The sequence below is a fragment of the Heterodontus francisci genome, unplaced genomic scaffold (genome assembly GCF_036365525.1).
Source record: "Heterodontus francisci isolate sHetFra1 unplaced genomic scaffold, sHetFra1.hap1 HAP1_SCAFFOLD_740, whole genome shotgun sequence".
Classification (NCBI taxonomy): domain Eukaryota; kingdom Metazoa; phylum Chordata; class Chondrichthyes; order Heterodontiformes; family Heterodontidae; genus Heterodontus; species Heterodontus francisci.
Genome location: NW_027141300.1, coordinates 395317 through 422962, shown reverse-complemented (window position 1 = coordinate 422962; position 27646 = coordinate 395317). Strand labels below are relative to the sequence as shown.

Below are 27646 nucleotides of genomic sequence, written 5' to 3'. Positions count from 1 at the left end.
ATCCTTAGACATACAACTAACCACACTACCCTCATAAGCACTCGCTGCTACATTATCAAAGAACCCTATCAAGTTTATCAGACATGCTTTGCCAATAATCTATCATGCTGCTTGTCATTTATTCACCCACGTTCTTCCAAGCAAGATCTATTTAGTGCAGGTTTATAGTGTCTAGAAATTTACTGCCACAGATGTTAGACTGAAACTGCAGGGTTAATTCAGTCTCTCCTTTTATAAAGAGGATGCAACATTTACAACCTCCAGTCCTCTGTCACCACTCCCATATCCAAGGAGTATTGAAAAGTCTGGACAGTGCATCTGCTTTTTCCACCATTCCTTCCTTCAGCATTCCTCATACATCTCATCCAGAATAGGTAAATGTTCTACTTTATTAAAATACAGAAAAAAATGTTCGCTTGAAAGTAGTTAACCGAACCTGTTTGTTTAGTGATCGTGATTAACATCAGTCTCCATGGACCCTAATTGTGTCACTGGAGGGATTTTCTCTTCTCTTAATAAGAAATAACTTTCATTGTGTCATTCCATAGTGTCAGTGGGAACATCAACCCCGGTACTAACAGAGATTAGAAGCTCCAGCGAGAGTGATAGGCCAGATCAGAATCTGAGCACAATAGATTTGAATGTTACATAATGGATCAGAATCTGGAAACAAGACATTGGAATGTTACAACAATGGGCCAGAATCTGAGGACAATCGATTGGAATGTGACAATAATGGATAGGAGTTTATCCCATTGGTTTTACTATTTTATTGCAGATTATTATTGGGTAAAATTAGATGACCGGATCTTTTATGTACTGAAGATGATTCAGGCGATTTACTATCCAATCCTCGCTATTGTTGGTGTGCCCGGTAAGTCTCTGTATCCAACTATTAGATCTAGAAACTATATTTCATTGAATTAATGTTCGTTCATTTAAGTCATGGGAAGACTGAAGCTACTATCTTCAGTCTCCATCACAAACACCATTCTTTATCCACAATCTGCATCCTTCTCTGTGGAGCTCAACCAGTCTGTTTACAACTTCTGGTATCTAGTCAATGCTGAGCTGAGTCCATCCTCAGATTGTCTCCATCACTTACCCTGCGTCCTAACAGCTCTGCAATACCGCTCGTCACCACCTCTGCCTCAGCAGAGCTGTTGCATAAACCTCTTCCATACCTTTGTTCAATCGATATTTGATCATTCCAATTCTATCCCGGTCACCAGCTACACACCTCATAGACCACAGCCCGTGCAGAACTCTGGTGCCTGCATCCCAACTCACAACAAATCCGAATCACTCATCACCCAATTGTAATATTCTCATTCTTGTGTTTGAATCTCTCCGTGGTCTCACCCCTCCAAATACCCTCATCCTTTTAAAAAAATTCCTTCATGGGATGTGGGCGTCCCTGGCTAAGCCAGCATTTATTGCCCAGACCTAATTACCCTTCAGAAGATGGTGGTGAGCTGCCTTCTTTGACCGTTGCAGTCTATGTGGGGTGGGCACACCTACCGTGCTGTTAGGAATTGATTTCTAGGATTTTAACCCTGCGACAGTGTAGGAAGGGCGATATAGTTCTTCGTCAGGATGGTGTGTGACTTGGAGGGGAACCTGCAGGTGGTGGTGTTCCCTTGCATTTGCTGCCATTGTCGTTCTCGTTGGTCGAGGTCGAGGGTTTTGAAAGTGCTGTCTAAGGAGACTTGGTGCGTTGCTGCGGTGCATCTTGTAGATGGTACACAATGCTGCCAATGTGCGTCAGAGGTGGAGTGAGTGAATATTTGCGAATGGGGTGACAATCAAGTGGAATGATTTGTCCTGGATTGTGTCGAGCGTCTTGAGTGTTGTTGGAGCTACACCCATCCAGGAAAGTGCAGAATATTCCATCACACTCCTGACTTGTGTGTTATAGATTTTGGACAGTCTTTGGGGAGTCAGGAGATGAGTTACTCGCCGCAGGATTCCTCGCCTCAGACTTGCTCTTGTAGCTATGGTATTTAGATGGCTACTGCAGTTCAGTTTCTAGTCAACGCTAGCCCCTAGGATGTTGAGAGTGGGGGATTCAACGATGGTAAAACCATTGAATGTCAAGGGGAGGTGGTTATATTCTCTCTTGTTGGAGATGGTCATTGCTTGGCACTTGTTTGGGGCGGAAGTTACTTGCCACTTATCAGCCCAAGCTGATAAGTCCAGGTCTTCCTGCATTTCTACATGGACTGCTTCAGTATCCGAGGAGTCGTCAATGTGCTGAACATAGTGCAATCATCGGTTAACAGCCCAAATTCAGACATTATGATTGATGAAGCAGCTGAAGATGGTTGTGCCTAGGACACTATCATAAGGGTCCCCTGCAGTGATATCTTGGAGCTCAGAGCATTGATATTCAACAGCCACAATCATCTTCCTTTGCATTAGGTATGACTCCAGCCAGCGGAGAATTTTCCCCCTGATTCCCATTGACTTCAGTTTTGCCAGGGCTCCTTGATGCCATACTTGGTCAAATGCTGCCTTAATGTCACCTGTCCATCTCCATATTCCTGCAAAACTTTGCTTTCAAGGATCTGTCGCAGTTGGCAGTGGTTTTTGACCTACCGTGCCACTGGTGCCAACAATAAAGAAGCCTGGATCCATAAAATGATGCGAGCCACACTGTCAGCCACTACTGGGGGACCAGCACAATACGCTATACTGTCAGTACTCCAGCCTGGGAGGACCATACATATGATGTTAAGCGGTTTGATGGCATAGTGGTAATATGATTGGCCTAGTAATCCAGAGGCCAGGGCTAATTCACTGGGGTCAGGAGTTCAAATCCCACCATGGCAGCTCGTGGGTTGTAATTAATTAAATTAGTTAATAAAACGTCTATAGTTGAAATCTTGTCTCAGTAATAGTGCCATGAAACTATCATCAATTTACGTTAAAACCCAGGAGGTTCGCTAATATCGCTAAGGATAGGAAATCTGCCATCCTTACCTGGTCTGGCCTACATGTAACTACAGAACAACAGAAATGTGGTTGACATTTAATTGCGCTCTGGAATGGCTTAGCAAGTCGCTCAGTTGTCAAGGACGATCAGGGATGAACAACAAATGCTGCCTGAGCCAGTGATGCCCACATCGCATAAAATAATAAAAAAGGTGTGAGGAGGCGTCTCAATTTGACGTCAGTGACCATTCCAACTACTTTGTTGCACGTCTTTCAAACTTAGGGGCGGCACAGTGGCGCATTGGTTAGCACCGCAGCCTCACAGCTCCAGCGACCCGGGTTCAATTCTGGGTACTGCCTGTGTGGAGTTTGCAAGTTCTCCCTGTGTTTGCGTGGGTTTCCTCCGGGTGCTCCGGTTTCCTCCCACATGCCAAAGACTTGCAGGTTGATAGGTAAATTGGCCATTATAAATTGCCCCTAGGTGGTAGGGAAATATAGGGACAGGTGTGGATGTGGTACGAATATGGGATTAGTGTAGGATTAGTATAAATGGATGGTTGATGGTCGGCACAGACTCGGTGGGCCGAAGGGCCTGTTTCAGTGCTGTATCTCAAAAATAAACTAAACTAAACTTAGTCGGTGCATGTCCATTGACCGCCGTGTTACTTACTCTCAACTGAACCTGAGGACAAGGACAAGGAATCCAACTTACAGGTGAGGGGATTTTGACTTACGTATGCTATTGTGAAGTTAATGGAGGTACTGTGGATGTTTCTATTATAGATTGTGTTGTGAGCTGCTGCAGACGTTCAGGGAGGCAGACGATCAGGGAGGCCAGAGGATTTGATGATTCAACTCTGTACTAGATATGGGGACTTAAGTTACAGAGTCTCTGGGACTGTAACATGACCAACAAGTGGAACAGAGGCTTCAGAGAGGGGAAGCTCTGTAAAGAGGGAGGAGGAAGGGGGCTCTGCCCTACCCACCCCGGGTTTACCAAGAACAATTCTCCTACCTACACCTAACCCAGGAGCAGTCTGTGAGGTGACTCTGATTCAATAAGGATGTGGTCACACAGCTGTGGCACCTCCTGCAACACAACATGGAGCCTCACACCAGGATGAGGACGAAGCTGTCAGTGGCCGTTAAGGTTACAGTTTCATTTAACTTCTGTGGATTTTGATCTTTCGAGAAAGGAGCGGGTGACACATCCGTCATCTCCCGGTATGGTGTCCATCGATCTATCCGCTAGGTGACAGAGCCCATTTATGCTGGGTTAGGAGAATATATATTCTTTCCCTCAGCAGGGAGGAGCAGAATGAGAGGTCCCGTGGCTTTGTCAGGATCGTGGGATTTACGGTGGTGTAGGCGACTCCATAGGGTCCCCATGGCAAGGGAGAGCGGTGCAGAGCGAACTCTCACTCCATTGATCAACAAGGGAGTCAAGGGTTATTGGGGACCAGCAGGAAAATGGAGTTAAAGCCACAATCAGATGAGCCGTGATGGTATTAAAGAGTGGAGCAGTCTTGAGGAGCCAACTGCCCTACTACTGCCCCAAAGTTTATGTTCTTGTTAATGTGCAAGCATTGTGAAACAGACAGCCAGTTCCATAATCTTCATCCCTCCATAGAGAAACAGAATGTGGCTTCCTGGAGGAGAAGGCTACCCCCTCTATACACGGCTGATGACCTCTTATCTCCACAAACTCCCCTCCCTCTACACCCCTACTACTGACCAACCACGTGTAGAACGTGAGCAATGTAGCCACCAGAAAGATCCTGGAATCATGAAATAATGCTTCCGATGTCTGAACCGCTCCGGGGGGAGTCCTCCAATACACACTGGAGCAAGTGTCCAAGTTCATGATGTTCTGCTGCACCCTTTATATCATCACCATCACGGGGACAGAGGCATTGCTGCCAGGAATCCGGAGGCCACCAGAGGAGAAGGAAGAGAAGGCAGGAAGAATAGCTCCTGCGCACCTTTGACGCAGACAGCCTGTCGGAGAGTGCCTGCTAAGATTCCAGTTCCCATCGGATAACTTGCCTCAGCAACATGAATCCCCCACTCTTCACTGTTACACCCATCACAGCATCCCTTTGGTCACTATCCTGCAATAAAAACGACCACCAACAAAAACATATTTATTAATATCTTTATCCAACAACACGTCCAATTGTACAAACAAAATTGACCTATTCACCTTCGTTTATTCCCTTACTGTCTACCTTGTGCGTTCCCTCAACTTGCCTCGTTCTTCCCCAGTGGCTGCAGCACGGCTGGTGGGAGCCTACTGACTTTCACTGCAGTTTGCCTTGCAGGATGCCTTCGAGCAGCTTTGGGCCTTGAAGTCCCAGATTCGGACTGCACCACCTCAGCATGGGCAGCTGCAGCCTGGGCTGGCTGACGGGCAGCAGCAAGGACACTGGTGGAGTGGCAATGAAGGGAGAACAGGCTGACATCCTGAGAGAGAACAGCAGGTTCATGCTCCAAAGAGCCCACGTGACGACAATTTAGCAATCCTAGTAATCTACTGGATCACAGATTGCTGTACTGCTGGGACAGCCTGCAAATCCCTTTGAGCTCTTAGATTCACAGCCCTGATGGCAGAAGTCTGATCCTGCATGGCAGCAAGCATGGATCTCATGACCTCAGTATGAGCTTCCACGTTGGATGTCTGCCGCCTGTGCTACATTGGAAGCTCAGGCAATGGCCACCAGACGCTGTCTTTCGGCTGGGTCTGCTCGTGCTTTTTAAATTCGTTCCTGGGATGGCGGTGTGGCTGGCTAGGAGAGCATTTATTAACCATCAATAATTGCCCTTGACAAAGTCTTGGTGAACTGCCTTCTTGAATCGCTGCAGTCCATATAGCATAGCTACACCCACATTGCTGTTTCCAAGGGAGTTCCAGGATTTTGCCCCGGCAACAGTGAAGGAACAGCGATATAATTCCAAGTCAGGATGATGTATGGCTTGTCAGTGGTGGTGTTCCCATGCATCTCCTTCCCTTGTCCTTCTAGGTGGTAGAGGACGCGGTTTGGAAGGTGCTGTCTAAGGAGCCATGGTGCGTTGCCATAATGCCTCTTGTAAATGGTACACACTCCTCGCACTGTGCGTCGATGGCGGAGGGAGTGAATTTTAGTGAATTTTAGGCGGGCTGCTTTGTTTGAGCTGCACACGTCCAGGCAAGTGGAGACTATTCCATCATACTCCTGACTTGCACCTTGTAGATGTTGGTCAGACTTTGGAGAGCCATGAGGTGAGTTATTCGCCACAGAATAGCCTCTGGCCTGGTCTTGTAGCCACGGTATTGATATGGCTAATCTAGTTGAGTTTCTGGTCAATGGTAACCCCCCGAATGTTGATAGTGGATGATTCAAAGATGATAATGCCATTGACAGTCGAGAGAGATGCTTAGATTCTCTCTTGTTGGAGATGATCACTGTCTGGCACTTGTGTGGCGTGAATGCCACTTGCCACTTCAGCCCAAGCCTGGATATTGTCTAGCTCATGCTGAATTTCTAAAGTGACTGCTTCAGTATCTGAGGAGTCGTGAATAGTTCTGAACATTGTACAATCATCAGCGAATAACCCACTTCTGAGGTTATGATTGAAGGAAGGTCATTAATGAAGCAGGTGAAGATGGCTGGGCCAAAACACTACCCTGAGGAACTCCTGCATGATGTCCTGGTGTTCAGATGATTGACCTCCAACATTCACAACCATCTTCCTTTGTGCTAGGTACGACGCCAACCAGTGAACAGTTTTATCCCTGATTCCCATTGACTTCAATTTTACGAGGGCTCCTTGATACCATACTCGGTCAAATGCTGCTTTGATGTCAAGGGCCGTCACTCTCACCTCACCTCTTGAGCTCAGCACTTTCGTCCATGTTTGGCCAAAGGCTGTAATGAGGCTTACTAGCCCTGGCAGAACTCAAACTGACCATCAGTGAGCAGGTTATTGCTCACCAGTTACTGTCATGAAGTTCGTGACCACATCCACGGGGGTAAGAGTGTGTTCAAGTCCTATACATCACAGAAACAGGCCCTTCGACCGACCGTGTCTGCACTGGCCATCAAGCCTATATATTCTAATCCAATTTTCCAGCGCTTTTTCCGTAGCCCTTTTTGATATTGCGTTTTAAGAGCTTATCTAAATACTTCTAGATTGTTGTGAGGATCCCTGCCTCTACCACAACTTCAGCCGGTGTGTTGCAGTTTCCAACCACTCTCTGTGTGATTTCCCCCCTCAAATCCCCAATAAACCTCCTAGCTGTTACCTTGAGTCTATAGCCCATGGTTATTGACACCTCCACAATGGGAAAGAAACAGTTTTCTTCCTATCTACCCAGTATATTCCCCTCATTATTGTGTGTACCTCTATCAGGTCCCTCCTCAGCCTTCTCTGCTGTAAAGAAAATAAGAAACAGCGTATCCGGTCTCTCTTCATATCTGCAATTCTCCTGCCCAGGCAGGATTCTTGGTGAAACTCCTCTGCACCCTTTCCGGTGAAAGCACATCCTTCCTATAGTGTGGCGTCCAGAACTGTCACAGTACACCAACTGTGGCCGAACTAGCATTTTATCCAGCTCTATCATACCCTCCCTGCTCTTATATTTTGTGCCTCGGCTAATAAAGGCAAGTATCCCATATGCCTTTGTAAATCTGAGTTCTTTTTGCCTTCAGTCTGGTTCAGTAAATATACCGAGTCGGATGTGTAGGTAAAATCAATTACTTTATTTGCGCAGTCGCCAGCGGACTTACTCTGAGAACAGCGGCACTGACTCCACCAGAGTCTGTCGGGTCCCCCCCCCCCCCCCCCCCCGCAGAGTAAGTGAAGTTTGTGATACAGGTACTACTGTTTATACATTAAGATTCATGCTACACCTCCTTGTTTAACCAATCAGTGCGGTACAATTCGACTTCACCCACGTGGTGACATGCAGTACATCTGTACTGAGGTTACAATACACTCCATTCTCAATACATACTTGTTACTAATAAAATATCGTTTTGTACCAGCAAGATTAAAAGAAAACAGACATTAAGACAATTAGCAAAGGAAGAAGAGTTAGAAACAAGATACTGATTTTGATTCCCACAGATACTGCTTTTGCTTCCCACAATTGTCATAAGTCCTGGGATCCTGTAATCGCTATCAAGTCACATCATGAACTAACACCAAGCAGCAACAGTATACAGTGATAGTGTGGCCTTTCATTCCTTATCATCACTCACACAGGGATGGCCAGCATGTCTCACAGGAATCCATTTGTTCCAAACCACAAGGAGTTACACAATCAAGTCATGAATGAACAAATGTCCTTGCAATTACCAGTGCCTGTAAGTTTATACGATCTCACACTCTCAGCCTTTACTTTTAACTATTTCATTGCAGTTTCTCAAGCTTTAAATCATTTCATCAGAGCTCAACAAAGTGACTACTCCTAACTTGGCTATATTTCGCATCTAGCATAGTGCCATGTCGTTCTGCTCACTTCCACATTCCCCCTTTTATCATTCTATGATAACCTTCTCTCTACTGATCAACTTATATATGATTATATATATTCACTAGGATTATATGGATCTATTTACTCAAATAACATTTAAACAGTATAATATAAAAGCAAATATAAAAAACTCAGCAACTGCTGAATCTGAAGGGTAGGCTGAGCCACCCTCTAACAAGGGGGCGTGTATTAGCCTGGTCGGTATGTTTTTCATTCTAGCCTTTCCCTAGGATTGTCATGTCTGGGTGATAAGAAGAGTGCTGTTGAAGTACAATGTCTCGCTCTCTCGCTGTACCAGCTGCAAGGCCAAGTTGCCTCTGCAGACCTGAAGTTATGAAGTCATTTCTGATAAGCTGTCCCTCCCTACAGCACTGGAGCTAGCGTGTTAGCAATACATGACTGATTAATTGTTTCATCTTAAATGTTCCCATGTAATTCTGTTCTTAAAAATTATAAAAGCTAAATTCTGTTCTTACAGTCCCCCCTTCGATTCTTCAAAACATTTTAAAAAGTCAATCCCTTGATCCCACCTAGGTGCCTTTAATGGTCTCTATTTGTCTGGAAACAGCCTTCAACACCCAGAGGGGTCGCACTCAATACGTTGCCTGCTTGTGCCATAAGAGGGGCCTGCGGGAACTCTGTCAAGGCATAAGTTTTGCAGGGGCTTCAACTACTTTCTTACAACATAAAAGGTGATACACTTGTACAATTACAATTTCATTTGCAAAGCAAAAGCATAAGCAGTGTAATATTGAAGAAAGCACAATTTAAACATCACTATTACATAATCAATCAATTGTGCGAACATAATACAGTCGCAATTTCATTCTTAGAGTATACTGATCTTTCACTAATTCATTTTAACAATATATGAATAGGTTATACATTTACCCTTGTGTGGCATAACTAATTGCCTATCCATTTATAGAGTAAGTTCGAATACAGATTGCTTTTTCGGGTAGCTGTCCAACCTGTGTTCATACATCCTCTTACATCGCCCAATTAATTTCTAAAGTTGCCAATTTAAGTAGGTCACATATAACACCATGATACCCAAAACCACTATCAGGACATGGGAGATAATTCTAAATCAGGGGTGTATCTGCACGTCTGACCCCCAGTTCCATAAGTCCTCCTGCCATCCTGCCAGGTAGAATCATTTATCTTGTCAATCTCATCTTGTTGCATCTTCGACTATTGTTCCAAATTGTATTACACTACAGCAATGACTTCTAGCTGCTGTCTCTCTTTACCCAAGCGTGTGGGCAATGGCTGAATAGTCAAATCCTCCTTAATACTTTCTGTCACAGTTATTGTTTCTGTCTTTTGCTTATGTATCTGTACCAACTCCATCTTCCCTACTCGGGTTGGCATTTGTGGGATGAACCAAAATGTACTGTTGCTCACCGGCCAAGTCTGTTTATGTCCATATTGGTACTCCTTCGCTGTGGTGGTTAAGCAATATCTCCCCTTTCCCATATAGGCCACATGGGTTAGCTCTGACAATGCTTTCCTAGTCTCCATGGTGTAATTTACAGTGGCATTAAACCCACATTTTGATTCTGCCGTTTTATATTTAGGATGAGGATGTATGACCACCTGGTTTTCCAGACTACACTCAGACAATGGACAATATTGTTCCAATTACCTCTTTTTCTTTTCCAATTTCCATAACATAGGGTAAAATATCATTGTATTTTATGTAATCTTTCCACTTATCACTCCTGTATTTTCTACTTTGTATAATTGCATCCCTAACTTATCTCTCAGAATTACAGGTATTCCCAACACTACTCCAATACTCATAGATCCTGTATTTACACATTCCTGATCTTTCCATACTTTAAGTTTTCTGATTTGGCACCTGGTAATTTTATCATGTGTGTGACTAGTTAAGTATTCCAACTGGGTGTCATTGATCCAAACTGGCACCTGTCTTGCATCAATTTGCCTCGAATTTTCTCGAATTTGTTCTAACATTCACAAACTGTATGTACTACAAACACTCTCATTATTTGAAATGTCACTGTTCACTAATATTATATGTTACTGGTTACTAAAATAATATTTCTAGGTAGAGAAATTGTCTCCCTTGCCTTTGCTCTGGTTTTCATCCTCCTTCGCTGCACATAGCGCCTGTATGAATGGCATGCTAGTATGCCCCATATTGTGGCCAGTATTAACTGTATTTTACTATGGAGGCACCGGTATTGAATCTGGTAGCAACGTCATTAACTATCCCACTCTTTGTTCTATAAAGCTGATCCTGGCCTCTAAATCTGGTGGCACCCATGGCATCAGCAGCCTGCTGCATTACAATCTTACTTAATACACTATTATATTTCTTGCCTGTTCCGTACAATATCCCGGCATTTGAGATATTGTCCAGGGCAGGCACAATCTCATGTTTAACATTATCATACAACGCTTCCCCTGGGCTCGATGTACCCACACACATCCATGTTCCTTTCAACTTTCCTTATCATCTGTTGCCCAATGGGAGGGGCACAAATAATTCCAAAGACACAGCTCTCAGTTACCCCTTCCCCTTTCTGTCTGATCACGCAGTTAGCACGGTCATCTGTGGAACACCGTACACACTTCCCATCCAACATGTTGTGCAATGCCCCATAGTTCATATAGTGCATATCAATATTCCTTTCATTAATCCGTTGTGCATCCATTACCGGGTCTTTGTTCTTCCTCTCCGGATATTAGTATCAGGCCCCACAGCCACTGCAGTCCGGTTCTTTGCCATACGCCACTAGTGGTTATATCTGTAATTTAAACACACTGCCCTGGTGGTCACCAGGTGTTAGTACTTGTCCATGTTGTGAGTATCCCCCGATGAGGGATACATGTCTACCTGTGGGGACCGAACATGTCCTGGGGAATCCAGGAGTTAATTTATATTCTTATCATCTCTACTCTTTTGAAATTATCTATATGGTCCCGTTGTACTCAGGATTCGTTCCCCACAATCCTTGGCCGATTAGTAACCCATCTAATAATAGTCCAAATGCCTATTAATACTACCATTATTCCCTTGATTATGTATTTTTTTTAGTTGGTACCATGTATTTCTATCGGCCCTTCCCTTTACCATTACTTTGTCTCCCACAACAGGCACCTTTGTCTGTTCCTCTATCATGTTTCTATAGAACCTCCTGCCTCACCTTATGCAGTTGTCTGCACAGCTCCTTCACAAATCTTTAACTCTTTCTCTTACGGGTCCTATTTCCTCACTACCTGCTACGTCATACCTTGGCAGTCTCATCACCCTTCCTGTCACCGTATTCATCAAGTCTTTCCTACTTTAGCTACACCACTCTGTCCTTTTTGTTTCTTTTACAAAATATCCTTTAGTAGCTGACTAAGTGTTCTAACATTCTGGTCCACATTTTCAAAATCTATAGTATTGACAATTGAAGTTCCCGTATTAAGGACAGTGGCTGCGTTATTCACTAAGCTATGTTTATGTCTCTTTAACTTTATTATTCCCTCATTACCAAACCCCTGTTTCAGCAATTGTTACAGTAACCTTGTACAACTCTCGGTTCTTAGGGCACCAGCCAGGTAGCTGGATATCTGAGATATTCAATATTACCAGTACCAACTCAAGTTTTATGTTATCATATACAATTTTATTAGTTTTTATTATCGCAAGTCCATTCTGTAGTCAAGGCTGGGCAAGGGAGACCAGTCACTTGTGGCTGTTGGGTCGTAACCTTACTTGTTAGTAATTAAAATGTGGGGGTAATCGGGGTGATTGGAGCTTGTTGTCCGTTTGATAAATTTTGAATGCTGGTTTGATTGTTGGCTCTTTCCCTTGTTCACCCCCCCAATGATTTTGACACAAAAGGTCCCTTGAGGGCCTTTGCTGTCAAAAGCTGACACACCTGGTAGATTAAATTGTCCACTAAAATAAAAGCAAAATACTGCAGATGCTGAAAATTGTCTCATTGATAAAGATGCTGCGATATTTGATGTCTGCAATTAAGGTCTTAAATTCTCAAAGCTGCTGGATCTTTTGCCGTGGCATTTATTTCTCACATGGCCTGCCGTCACCTGCTTAAAAACAACCCACAAAGAATCCACTGTGGCTCTGCCCCTGAGCCCAATGGGTTAATTTGTCCAATTCTATCTGTCAATTTAGAAATTTAAAATTTAACAATGTCCAATATGTATAAATTTTACTCTCAGCAATGCAAAATTGTGTGGTGGATTAAATGGAAAAACAGCAGCTGCAGCGGGGCTTTTTTTTTCAAGGGGTGGAGCAAAATCGTCTCAGCTGCGTCACGTTACAAAACCTTTTCCTTCTGTGATCGGAAAAAACCACACTCCATTTTAATCTATTTTTTTTTCAATCCTTTTGGTATCCTTAGGGTTGCTCGCCTTTGAAGTTGAAAATGCCACAAATGCTTCCGCTGCTTTCAAAATAACAAATCACATCTGCACACTTATACTGGTATTCCACTGTCATGCCACATATTCTGAACTCTCAGGTGATCTTATCAAAAGATCAAATATCAGCGGTGATAAAAAGGGGGGCGGCTGGTGGTGTCTATCTGAGATCTTTGCTTACCTCCCCCTGCAGGGTCCTGATGTCTCTGGTTATGGCCAGACTTTCAAATGTAGCTCTCTTAAAAACTCATAGCTCCAAGAGAAAACTATCAATTGCTAGTCTTATCTACACTTTCCTGATATTCACTGTAAAATTCGAGGTTTCTTGGAAATTAGCTGTTTATTTCAATATTTGTTTATCCCCAGAATTCCTTTATTAGCGCTTGCATCAGCCAGATCTGATTGCCAATTCCCATTAATTATAATTCTATTTCATTTTGAGCCCTGGAGAACCTTTACAATTAATATTAATAATTCCTTAAAACAGAAATCAAACATTCCCATTTGATTCCAGACATTAGTGTATATTGTTTATGTTTTTTTTTTACCTTCGATGACATTTTAATTCCTTAAATAACTTGCCAAATTAAACTGGATTTTTGACATCTCAGATTATTCCAAATTCAAATAACAGTAAATTTCCCTTTGAATGCTTTAAATAACCACTCATATCAATTTAATTTAGTTTATCGATTCCAATTTCTTATGCCCATACTTGGTTGTACGTTTTGTACGTTAAAGACAGAAGTGCTTGCAACTATCTCTCCTTCTCAAGCACTTTGTCTCATTGATAAGGATGGTTGCAGCAGGGTTAATTTCTTGCTTGTCTCCAAGGGGGCGGAGCAAAGCATTCTCCGCTGCGTCGCTTTACGTAACCCTTTTTTTAATGGAAAAGAACTAAACACCTTTTTAAATGTTTTTTTTTATCCTTAGGATTTTCAAACAACAAAATCTTTAGTAACATTATCAACTTCAAAGGAAACCATCTCCATCAGGATAGACAGCATTTTAGATTAAACTTCAATTGTTTCCAAACTGATTTTTTTGGCATCTTTTATAAGAGGTTTCTAATCCAAGGATGATTTTTTTTTAACAAAGATGATTCCAAATTCCAATTCACTGCAATAATATTTAAAATCAAAACTGCCAATGTTATATGAGTGAGTCCTCTGTCCGGAACCGAAGACTCCTCCAAAACATGAAATAATAAACTTGAAAGTTCATTGTGGCAACAAATGAAATTTCCTGTTCTTCAACTTAAACAGGTCAATTAACCTTAATAGTATTAATTCAATTCAGACTTATTAACTTATACTACTTATTAACTACACACAGAACAGCATAGCACGTGCTTATTTTAAAAGATAGGTAAATTACGTCATTTTCTTGTTCTTCAGGCGCCTTTTCAAATGACTGTAATAAAACCAAAAACTAAAGTAAAAGTTATTTAACATTCTTAACACAAAATATTTAACATCAGCTTCTTCTTTCCTATATCTCCTTTGTTTATCCTTCTCTCCATTAGACCAATATCCAATTCCTAACATTTGCTACTTAAAACAGTCAGTAAAACATGTCTTTAATTTAAACTCCAAAAAAAACTAGAACAGATTTTAAACTGGAACTCCAATTAAAGCAGGAGTTGTAAACTTCAAATTGGATTTCTGCCAAACATCTTCAGACCTTCAAGGCTGAAGCTTATCTCTTAGAAAATTGTTCATTGCCTTTTCACAGTTGCAAAACCAGCTTTTAAAATCAAAATAAAATTTTAACTTAAAATATAATTCAATTTTATATCCCATTCCTGGGTGCACAACACTAAATCGAAATGAACACACTCAACAATCACTTTTCACACTCATTCAATACCAAACAACTTTGAAAATTGATTTCTGTAATGGGTTACGAATTCAAAATACCAAATCTCTTTCAAAATTCCCTTGTCCCGATGTCAAGGAACACACACAGATTCAACTAATTCACAACCAAAACATGACTCAAGGTTCCCACAAAATATACACTTGTAAAAATAGAAAAAGTAACAGACTCATTCTCTCATCATTAAGGCCAGACAACAAAGAGTTAACGACAGTCAGTTTTACAGAACACAAGTTGTACAGAACAAAGACACAGTAACTTGTTTTTACTCAAAAACATACCTATCTTTAAAACACATAGTTACCGTGGCGCTTCTGCGTCTTTCTCAAGGGGGCAAACGGACGTGGGTCGCCTTTCTCCAGAGGACATGATTTACTTGTCCCCGGGGGCAACCCTTCCTCCTTACAAGCCGTCAAGCCCATTCTTCCTCTACTTTCTCAAACCCTAGTTCTTTTCTATGAATCAAGCAGCATTAAAACGAAAGAAAACAAATGACACAAGAAAACGAATAGACACAGTAACACAAACAAAGGACGAACCACACACAAGGAGACGAACATGGGACAGGGAATTTTTAGAGTCTTTTGGTTTCCCCCTTCACTAATCGGTATTCCTAATTTGAGGGCGTTTTCGTGCCAACTTGATAGGAGGATTCTATTTTTTTTCTCCTGACAATATTGTATCCATAATCCAATTAATTCTTTGGCCCTATTGCCTTTATTTTGTTTCCAGATTTTTTCTTGGGTTTTTTTTAGTCACTTCCAAATCTTTTGTCCCCCCTAAGGGCCATTGGTCTATTAATTTCTTATTTAAGGCTGCCGATAATTGTCTGAAGTCTTTCCCTTTCTCCGGATATTTATCACACAGTACTTGTAATGGGCAGGATGGATCACTTGGATTATCTAAACAGTTTCCCATATTCACAACTATTATCACAAACTATAATTACAACTATTATTACAAACTATTATTACTTACAAATTATCTAAACAGTTACTCACAATAAAAAAATAAAACCATAATCTCAGTCGTTCTAAAACAACCTCGCATAACCTTCAGTCGCGACCGACTTTAACCTTCAGTCGTAGTCAATACGACCTACTTTAATTCTACCTCAGTCCCCATCGGCCGTCCTCTAAAGAAACAGACTAAACCTGAGTGTCAGCCGTTCTAAAACGACACTGACTTTAATCACCCTTCAGTCGTAGTCAATACAACCTACTTTAATTCTACCTCAGTCCCCATCAGCCGTCCTCTAAAGAAACAGACTGAACCTGAGCGTCAGTCGTTCTAAAACGACACTGACTTTAATCAACCTTCAGCCGTAGCTTAATACGACCTACTTTAACCTTAACCTCAGTCGTACCTACTTCGACTGACCCTTATCTTTTCTAATCCACCAGACTGATCATTGATCTCGTCCAGACGATCTTACCTGACCATAAGCGAGTGATCAAACTTTTATCGGACTGCGAGACAGGGGAAAACCGGCGTAGTCACACATCAACTACTCACGTCGGGGGCCCATTTCCTCTCTCTCCGTCCTCTACTAGTCTGATTCTGATTTCGCTGATGATCGGCGGTCGTCTGTTGAGATCCCACTTCTGACACCAAAATGTAAATCTGAGTTCTTTTTGCCTTCAGTCTGGTTCAGTAAATATACCGAGTCGGATGTGTAGGTAAAATCGATTACTTTATTTGCACAGTCGCCAGCGGACTTACTCTGAGAACAGCGGCACTGACTCCACCAGAGTCTGTCGGGTCCCCCCCCCCAGAGTAAGTGAAGTTTGTGATACAGGTACTACTGTTTATACATTAAGATTCATGCTGCACCTCCTTGTTTAACCAATCAGTGCGGTACAATTCGACTTCACCCACGTGGTGACATGCAGTACATCTGTTATTGAGGTTACAATACACTCCATTCTCAATACATACTTGTTACTAATAAAATATCGTTTTGTACCAGCAAGATTAAAAGAAAACAGACATTAAGACAATTAGCAAAGGAAGAAGAGTTAGAAACAAGATACTGATTTTGATTCCCACAGATACTGCTTTTGCTTCCCACAATTGTCATAAGTCCTGGGATCCTGTAATCTCTATCAAGTCACATCATGAACTAACACCAAGCAGCAACAGTATACAGTGATAGTGTGGCCTTTCATTCCTTATCATCACTCACACAGGAATGGCCAGCATGTCTCACAGGAATCCATTTGTTCCAAACCACAAGGAGTTACACAATCAAGTCATGAATGAACAAATGTCCTTGCAATTACCAGTGCCTGTAAGTTTATACGATCTCACACTCTCAGCCTTTACTTTTAACTATTTCATTGCAGTTTCTCAAGCTTTAAATCATTTCATCAGAGCTCAACAAAGTGACTACTCCTAACTTGGCTATATTTCGCATCTAGCATAGTGCCATGTCGTTCTGCTCACTTCCACATTCCCCCCTTTTATCATTCTATGATAACCTTCTCTCTACTGATCAACTTATATATGATTATATATATTCACTAGGATTATATGGATCTATTTACTCAAATAACATTTAAACAGTATAATATAAAAGCAAATATAAAAAACTCAGCAACTGCTGAATCTGAAGGGTAGGCTGAGCCACCCTCTAACAAGGGGGCGTGTATTAGCCTGGTCGGTATGTTTTTCATTCTAGCCTTTCCCTAGGATTGTCATGTCTGGGTGATAAGAAGAGTGCTGTTGAAGTACAATGTCTCGCTCTCTCGCTGTACCAGCTGCAAGGCCAAGTTGCCTCTGCAGACCTGAAGTTATGAAGTCATTTCTGATAAGCTGTCCCTCCCTACAGCACTGGAGCTAGCGTGTTAGCAATACATGACTGATTAATTGTTTCATCTTAAATGTTCCCATGTAATTCTGTTCTTAAAAATTATAAAAGCTAAATTCTGTTCTTACAGTCCCCCCTTCGATTCTTCAAAACATTTTAAAAAGTCAATCCCTTGATCCCACCTAGGTGCCTTTAATGGTCTCTATTTGTCTGGAAACAGCCTTCAACACCCAGAGGGGTCGCACTCAATACGTTGCCTGCTTGTGCCATAAGAGGGGCCTGCGGGAACTCTGTCAAGGCATAAGTTTTGCAGGGGCTTCAACTACTTTCTTACAACATAAAAGGTGATACACTTGTACAATTACAATTTCATTTGCAAAGCAAAAGCATAAGCAGTGTAATATTGAAGAAAGCACAATTTAAACATCACTATTACATAATCAATCAATTGTGCGAACATAATACAGTCGCAATTTCATTCTTAGAGTATACTGATCTTTCACTAATTCATTTTAACAATATATGAATAGGTTATACATTTACCCTTGTGTGGCATAACTAATTGCCTATCCATTTATAGAGTAAGTTCGAATACAGATTGCTTTTTCGGGTAGCTGTCCAACCTGTGTTCATACATCCTCTTACATCGCCCAATTAATTTCTAAAGTTGCCAATTTAAGTAGGTCACATATAACACCATGATACCCAAAACCACTATCAGGACATGGGAGATAATTCTAAACCAGGGGTGTATCTGCACGTCTGACCCCCAGTTCCATAAGTCCTCCTGCCATCCTGCCAGGTAGAATCATTTATCTTGTCAATCTCATCTTGTTGCATCTTCGACTATTGTTCCAAATTGTATTACACTACAGCAATGACTTCTAGCTGCTGTCTCTCTTTACCCAAGCGTGTGGGCAATGGCTGAATAGTCAAATCCTCCTTAATACTTTCTGTCACAGTTATTGTTTCTGTCTTTTGCTTATGTATCTGTACCAACTCCATCTTCCCTACTCGGGTTGGCATTTGTGGGATGAACCAAAATGTACTGTTGCTCACCGGCCAAGTCTGTTTATGTCCATATTGGTACTCCTTCGCTGTGGTGGTTAAGCAATATCTCCCCTTTCCCATATAGGCCACATGGGTTAGCTCTGACAATGCTTTCCTAGTCTCCATGGTGTAATTTACAGTGGCATTAAACCCACATTTTGATTCTGCCGTTTTATATTTAGGATGAGGATGTATGACCACCTGGTTTTCCAGACTACACTCAGACAATGGACAATATTGTTCCAATTACCTCTTTTTCTTTTCCAATTTCCATAACATAGGGTAAAATATCATTGTATTTTATGTAATCTTTCCACTTATCACTCCTGTATTTTCTACTTTGTATAATTGCATCCCTAACTTATCTCTCAGAATTACAGGTATTCCCAACACTACTCCAATACTCATAGATCCTGTATTTACACATTCCTGATCTTTCCATACTTTAAGTTTTCTGATTTGGCACCTGGTAATTTTATCATGTGTGTGACTAGTTAAGTATTCCAACTGGGTGTCATTGATCCAAACTGGCACCTGTCTTGCATCAATTTGCCTCGAATTTTCTCGAATTTGTTCTAACATTCACAAACTGTATGTACTACAAACACTCTCATTATTTGAAATGTCACTGTTCACTAATATTATATGTTACTGGTTACTAAAATAATATTTCTAGGTAGAGAAATTGTCTCCCTTGCCTTTGCTCTGGTTTTCATCCTCCTTCGCTGCACATAGCGCCTGTATGAATGGCAAGCTAGTATGCCCCATATTGTGGCCAGTATTAACTGTATTTTACTATGGAGGCACCGGTATTGAATCTGGTAGCAACGTCATTAACTATCCCACTCTTTGTTCTATAAAGCTGATCCTGGCCTCTAAATCTGGTGGCACCCATGGCATCAGCAGCCTGCTGCATTACAATCTTACTTAATACACTATTATATTTCTTGCCTGTTCCGTACAATATCCCGGCATTTGAGATATTGTCCAGGGCAGGCACAATCTCATGTTTAACATTATCATACAACGCTTCCCCTGGGCTCGATGTACCCACACACATCCATGTTCCTTTCAACTTTCCTTATCATCTGTTGCCCAATGGGAGGGGCACAAATAATTCCAAAGACACAGCTCTCAGTTACCCCTTCCCCTTTCTGTCTGATCACGCAGTTAGCACGGTCATCTGTGGAACACCGTACACACTTCCCATCCAACATGTTGTGCAATGCCCCATAGTTCATATAGTGCATATCAATATTCCTTTCATTAATCCGTTGTGCATCCATTACCGGGTCTTTGTTCTTCCTCTCCGGATATTAGTATCAGGCCCCACAGCCACTGCAGTCCGGTTCTTTGCCATACGCCACTAGTGGTTATATCTGTAATTTAAACACACTGCCCTGGTGGTCACCAGGTGTTAGTACTTGTCCATGTTGTGAGTATCCCCCGATGAGGGATACATGTCTACCTGTGGGGACCGAACATGTCCTGGGGAATCCAGGAGTTAATTTATATTCTTATCATCTCTACTCTTTTGAAATTATCTATATGGTCCCGTTGTACTCAGGATTCGTTCCCCACAATCCTTGGCCGATTAGTAACCCATCTAATAATAGTCCAAATGCCTATTAATACTACCATTATTCCCTTGATTATATATTTTTTTAGTTGGTACCATGTATTTCTATCGGCCCTTCCCTTTACCATTACTTTGTCTCCCACAACAGGCACCTTTGTCTGTTCCTCTATCATGTTTCGATAGAACCTCCTGCCTCACCTTATGCAGTTGTCTGCACAGCTCCTTCACAAATCTTTAACTCTTTCTCTTACGGGTCCTATTTCCTCACTACCTGCTACGTCATACCTTGGCAGTCTCATCACCCTTCCTGTCACCGTATTCATCAAGTCTTTCCTACTTTAGCTACACCACTCTGTCCTTTTTGTTTCTTTTACAAAATATCCTTTAGTAGCTGACTAAGTGTTCTAACATTCTGGTCCACATTTTCAAAATCTATAGTATTGACAATTGAAGTTCCCGTATTAAGGACAGTGGCTGCGTTATTCACTAAGCTATGTTTATGTCTCTTTAACTTTATTATTCCCTCATTACCAAACCCCTGTTTCAGCAATTGTTACAGTAACCTTGTACAACTCTCGGTTCTTAGGGCACCAGCCAGGTAGCTGGATATCTGAGATATTCAATATTACCAGTACCAACTCAAGTTTTATGTTATCATATACAATTGTATTAGTTTTTATTATCGCAAGTCCATTCTGTAGTCAAGGCTGGGCAAGCGAGACCAGTCACTTGTGGCTGTTGGGTCGTAACCTTACTTGTTAGTAATTAAAATGTGGGGGTAATCGGGGTGATTGGAGCTTGTTGTCCGTTTGATAAATTTTGAATGCTGGTTTGATTGTTGGCTCTTTCCCTTGTTCACCCCCCCAATGATTTTGACACAAAAGGTCCCTTGAGGGCCTTTGCTGTCAAAAGCTGACACACCTGGTAGATTAAATTGTCCACTAAAATAAAAGCAAAATACTGCAGATGCTGAAAATTGTCTCATTGATAAAGATGCTGCGATATTTGATGTCTGCAATTAAGGTCTTAAATTCTCAAAGCTGCTGGATCTTTTGCCGTGGCATTTATTTCTCACATGGCCTGCCGTCACCTGCTTAAAAACAACCCACAAAGAATCCACTGTGGCTCTGCCCCTGAGCCCAATGGGTTAATTTGTCCAATTCTATCTGTCAATTTAGAAATTTAAAATTTAACAATGTCCAATATGTATAAATTTTACTCTCAGCAATGCAAAATTGTGTGGTGGATTAAATGGAAAAACAGCAGCTGCAGCGGGGCTTTTTTTTCAAGGGGTGGAGCAAAATCGTCTCAGCTGCGTCACGTTACAAAACCTTTTCCTTCTGTGATCGGAAAAAAACCACACTCCATTTTAATCTATTTTTTTTTCAATCCTTTTGGTATCCTTAGGGTTGCTCGCCTTTGAAGTTGAAAATGCCACAAATGCTTCCGCTGCTTTCAAAATAACAAATCACATCTGCACACTTATACTGGTATTCCACTGTCATGCCACATATTCTGAACTCTCAGGTGATCTTATCAAAAGATCAAATATCAGCGGTGATAAAAAGGGGGGCGGCTGGTGGTGTCTATCTGAGATCTTTGCTTACCTCCCCCTGCAGGGTCCTGATGTCTCTGGTTATGGCCAGACTTTCAAATGTAGCTCTCTTAAAAACTCATAGCTCCAAGAGAAAACTATCAATTGCTAGTCTTATCTACACTTTCCTGATATTCACTGTAAAATTCGAGGTTTCTTGGAAATTAGCTGTTTATTTCAATATTTGTTTATCCCCAGAATTCCTTTATTAGCGCTTGCATCAGCCAGATCTGATTGCCAATTCCCATTAATTATAATTCTATTTCATTTTGAGCCCTGGAGAACCTTTACAATTAATATTAATAATTCCTTAAAACAGAAATCAAACATTCCCATTTGATTCCAGACATTAGTGTATATTGTTTATGTTTTTTTTTTACCTTCGATGACATTTTAATTCCTTAAATAACTTGCCAAATTAAACTGGATTTTTGACATCTCAGATTATTCCAAATTCAAATAACAGTAAATTTCCCTTTGAATGCTTTAAATAACCACTCATATCAATTTAATTTAGTTTATCGATTCCAATTTCTTATGCCCATACTTGGTTGTACGTTTTGTACGTTAAAGACAGAAGTGCTTGCAACTATCTCTCCTTCTCAAGCACTTTGTCTCATTGATAAGGATGGTTGCAGCAGGGTTAATTTCTTGCTTGTCTCCAAGGGGGCGGAGCAAAGCATTCTCCGCTGCGTCGCTTTACGTAACCCTTTTTTTAATGGAAAAGAACTAAACACCTTTTTAAATGTTTTTTTTTTATCCTTAGGATTTTCAAACAACAAAATCTTTAGTAACATTATCAACTTCAAAGGAAACCATCTCCATCAGGATAGACAGCATTTTAGATTAAACTTCAATTGTTTCCAAACTGATTTTTTTGGCATCTTTTATAAGAGGTTTCTAATCCAAGGATGATTTTTTTTTAACAAAGATGATTCCAAATTCCAATTCACTGCAATAATATTTAAAATCAAAACTGCCAATGTTATATGAGTGAGTCCTCTGTCCGGAACCGAAGACTCCTCCAAAACATGAAATAATAAACTTGAAAGTTCATTGTGGCAACAAATGAAATTTCCTGTTCTTCAACTTAAACAGGTCAATTAACCTTAATAGTATTAATTCAATTCAGACTTATTAACTTATACTACTTATTAACTACACACAGAACAGCATAGCACGTGCTTATTTTAAAAGATAGGTAAATTACGTCATTTTCTTGTTCTTCAGGCGCCTTTTCAAATGACTGTAATAAAACCAAAAACTAAAGTAAAAGTTATTTAACATTCTTAACACAAAATATTTAACATCAGCTTCTTCTTTCCTATATCTCCTTTGTTTATCCTTCTCTCCATTAGACCAATATCCAATTCCTAACATTTGCTACTTAAAACAGTCAGTAAAACATGTCTTTAATTTAAACTCCAAAAAAACTAGAACAGATTTTAAACTGGAACTCCAATTAAAGCAGGAGTTGTAAACTTCAAATTGGATTTCTGCCAAACATCTTCAGACCTTCAAGGCTGAAGCTTATCTCTTAGAAAATTGTTCATTGCCTTTTCACAGTTGCAAAACCAGCTTTTAAAATCAAAATAAAATTTTAACTTAAAATATAATTCAATTTTATATCCCATTCCTGGGTGCACAACACTAAATCGAAATGAACACACTCAACAATCACTTTTCACACTCATTCAATACCAAACAACTTTGAAAATTGATTTCTGTAATGGGTTACGAATTCAAAATACCAAATCTCTTTCAAAATTCCCTTGTCCCGATGTCAAGGAACACACACAGATTCAACTAATTCACAACCAAAACATGACTCAAGGTTCCCACAAAATATACACTTGTAAAAATAGAAAAAGTAACAGACTCATTCTCTCATCATTAAGGCCAGACAACAAAGAGTTAACGACAGTCAGTTTTACAGAACACAAGTTGTACAGAACAAAGACACAGTAACTTGTTTTTACTCAAAAACATACCTATCTTTAAAACACATAGTTACCGTGGCGCTTCTGCGTCTTTCTCAAGGGGGCAAACGGACGTGGGTCGCCTTTCTCCAGAGGACATGATTTACTTGTCCCCGGGGGCAACCCTTCCTCCTTACAAGCCGTCAAGCCCATTCTTCCTCTACTTTCTCAAACCCTAGTTCTTTTCTATGAATCAAGCAGCATTAAAACGAAAGAAAACAAATGACACAAGAAAACGAATAGACACAGTAACACAAACAAAGGACGAACCACACACAAGGAGACGAACATGGGACAGGGAATTTTTAGAGTCTTTTGGTTTCCCCCTTCACTAATCGGTATTCCTAATTTGAGGGCGTTTTCGTGCCAACTTGATAGGAGGATTCTATTTTTTTTCTCCTGACAATATTGTATCCATAATCCAATTAATTCTTTGGCCCTATTGCCTTTATTTTGTTTCCAGATTTTTTCTTGGGTTTTTTTTAGTCACTTCCAAATCTTTTGTCCCCCCTAAGGGCCATTGGTCTATTAATTTCTTATTTAAGGCTGCCGATAATTGTCTGAAGTCTTTCCCTTTCTCCGGATATTTATCACACAGTACTTGTAATGGGCAGGATGGATCACTTGGATTATCTAAACAGTTTCCCATATTCACAACTATTATCACAAACTATAATTACAACTATTATTACAAACTATTATTACTTACAAATTATCTAAACAGTTACTCACAATAAAAAAATAAAACCATAATCTCAGTCGTTCTAAAACAACCTCGCATAACCTTCAGTCGCGACCGACTTTAACCTTCAGTCGTAGTCAATACGACCTACTTTAATTCTACCTCAGTCCCCATCGGCCGTCCTCTAAAGAAACAGACTAAACCTGAGTGTCAGCCGTTCTAAAACGACACTGACTTTAATCACCCTTCAGTCGTAGTCAATACAACCTACTTTAATTCTACCTCAGTCCCCATCAGCCGTCCTCTAAAGAAACAGACTGAACCTGAGCGTCAGTCGTTCTAAAACGACACTGACTTTAATCAACCTTCAGCCGTAGCTTAATACGACCTACTTTAACCTTAACCTCAGTCGTACCTACTTCGACTGACCCTTATCTTTTCTAATCCACCAGACTGATCATTGATCTCGTCCAGACGATCTTACCTGACCATAAGCGAGTGATCAAACTTTTATCGGACTACGAGACAGGGGAAAACCGGCGTAGTCACACATCAACTACTCACGTCGGGGGCCCATTTCCTCTCTCTCCGTCCTCTACTAGTCTGATTCTGATTTCGCTGATGATCGGCGGTCGTCTGTTGAGATCCCACTTCTGACACCAAAATGTAAATCTGAGTTCTTTTTGCCTTCAGTCTGGTTCAGTAAATATACCGAGTCGGATGTGTAGGTAAAATCGATTACTTTATTTGCGCAGTCGCCAGCGGACTTACTCTGAGAACAGCGGCACTGACTCCACCAGAGTCTGTCGGGTCCCCCCCCCCCCCCCCCCCAGAGTAAGTGAAGTTTGTGATACAGGTACTACTGTTTATACATTAAGATTCATGCTGCACCTCCTTGTTTAACCAATCAGTGCGGTACAATTCGACTTCACCCACGTGGTGACATGCAGTACATCTGTTATTGAGGTTACAATACACTCCATTCTCAATACATACTTGTTACTAATAAAATATCGTTTTGTACCAGCAAGATTAAAAGAAAACAGACATTAAGACAATTAGCAAAGGAAGAAGAGTTAGAAACAAGATACTGATTTTGATTCCCACAGATACTGCTTTTGCTTCCCACAATTGTCATAAGTCCTGGGATCCTGTAATCTCTATCAAGTCACATCATGAACTAACACCAAGCAGCAACAGTATACAGTGATAGTGTGGCCTTTCATTCCTTATCATCACTCACACAGGGATGGCCAGCATGTCTCACAGGAATCCATTTGTTCCAAACCACAAGGAGTTACACAATCAAGTCATGAATGAACAAATGTCCTTGCAATTACCAGTGCCTGTAAGTTTATACGATATCACACTCTCAGCCTTTACTTTTAACTATTTCATTGCAGTTTCTCAAGCTTTAAATCATTAAATCATTTCATCAGAGCTCAACAAAGTGACTACTCCTAACTTGCCTAGATTTCCCATCTAGCATAGTGCCATGTCGTTCTGCTCACTTCCAGGCCTTCCTAACCACCTTATATACCTGTGCTGCTGCCTTCAGTGATCTATGGACAAATACATCAAATTCCCTCTGACCCTCTGTATTTCTTATGGTCCGACCATTCATTGTGTATTCCCTTGCCTTGTTCGTCCTCCCAGAATGCATCACATCACATTCTCATGCTTGAATTGCATTTTCCACTGCTCTGCCCATCTTACCAGCCCATCTATATCGTCCTGTAACCTTAGTCTTTCCTCCTCGCTGTTTGCGACACCATCAATTTCCGTGTCATCTGCGAAATTACTGATCATACCTCCGATATTCATATTTAAATCATTAAATGGACACTTAAAACAGCAAGGGTCCCAGCAGCGATTCCTGCAGAACACCACTGGTCACAGGTTTCCAATCGCCAAAACAACCGTCAACCATTACCCTCTGCCTCCTGCCACTAAGCCAATTTTGGATCCAATTTGTCAAATTGCCCTGGATCCCATGGGCTCTTACATTCTTGACCAATCTCCCATGCGGAACCTTATCAAAAGCCTTACTGAAGTCCATGTCGGCTGCATCAACTGTCATACCCTTATCGACACACCTCGTCACCTCCTCGAAAAAATCAATCAAATTGGTTATACATGATCTCACCCTAACAAAGCCATGCTAAATATCCTTGATTAATCCTTGCCTCTCCAACTTGAGATTAATCCTGTCCCTCAGAACTGTTTTCCCAATCGATTCCCGATCACTCATGTTAGTCTCACTGGTATGTCATTACCTGGCTGATCCCTGATACCCTTCTTGAATAATGGTACCACATTCGCTGTCCTCCAGTACACTGGCACTTATCCTATGGCCAGAGAGGACTTGATTTTTTTCCATAGCCCTTGCTGTCTCCTCGCTTGCCTGATACATAGCAGCCTGGGATACTTCTAATCTGGGCCTGGGGATTTAACCATTTTAAGCCCGCTAAAACTGGTAATACCACCGCCCTTTCAAATCTAATTTGTTCACGTATATCACAATCCCCCACCCTGACCTCTACACCTATATCGTCCATCTTCATAGTGAACACAGATGAAAAGTAATCCTTTAAAACCTCACCGACGTCCTCCAGCTCCACACACAGATTGCCACTTTGCCCCTTAATAGGCCCAACCCTTTCCCTCGGTATCCTCTTACCCTTTACATACTTATGAAATTCCTTGGGATTTTCCTTTGTCTTGCCCACTGGTGTTTTTTCATGCCTCATCTTCGCTCTCCTAATTACTTCATTCAGTACCCCCTTACACTTGCTATATTCCTCTCGGGCCTCTGCTCTTTTCAGCCCTCTGAATATGCCATAAGCCTCTTTTTCCCCTCATCTAATCCCCTATATCCCTTGACATCCAGGGTTCCATGGACTTATTAGTGCCACCTTTAACCTTTACGGGAACATGTTGGCCCTGAATTATCACTATTTTATTTTTAAATGACTTGTCTGATGTCGAGTTTCCTGCAAGTAGCTGCTCCATTTTGTCCAGATCCTGTTTTATCATATTGAAATCGGCCTTCCCACAATTCAGGACCTTTATTTCCGGTCTATCTTTGTCCTTTACCATAACTACCTTAAATCTTAAAGAGGTTTGTTCACTATCACAAAAATGCGTCCCAACTGACACTTCTGCCACTTGTCCGGCTTCATTTGCTGAGATTGGGCCCCTTCTCTTGTCGGTCATTCTACG

General features: G+C 41.3%; 1 protein-coding gene and 2 long non-coding RNA genes across 3 annotated transcripts in view; 1 reads left to right on the top strand and 2 right to left on the bottom strand.

Annotated features, from left to right (window-relative positions):
- Positions 1–735: 735 nt before the first annotated feature.
- Positions 736–27646, top strand: part of LOC137362672 (probable G-protein coupled receptor 139) — a 37062-nt gene continuing 10151 nt past the window's right edge. Inside the window, exon 1 of the mRNA XM_068026992.1 lies at positions 736–874. Within this exon, the coding sequence (XP_067883093.1) occupies positions 736–874 (139 nt within the window). The remainder of the gene's footprint in view (positions 875–27646) is intronic.
- Positions 11134–16551, bottom strand: LOC137362673 (uncharacterized). The gene is made up of 3 exons (XR_010972571.1): positions 16454–16551; positions 14231–14266; positions 11134–11247 (listed from the first exon to the last, which is right to left on the bottom strand). It is a non-coding gene; the product is annotated as an uncharacterized lncRNA (long non-coding RNA).
- On the bottom strand, positions 19877–25235 carry LOC137362674 (uncharacterized). The gene is made up of 3 exons (XR_010972572.1): positions 25196–25235; positions 22974–23009; positions 19877–19990 (listed from the first exon to the last, which is right to left on the bottom strand). It is a non-coding gene; the product is annotated as an uncharacterized lncRNA (long non-coding RNA).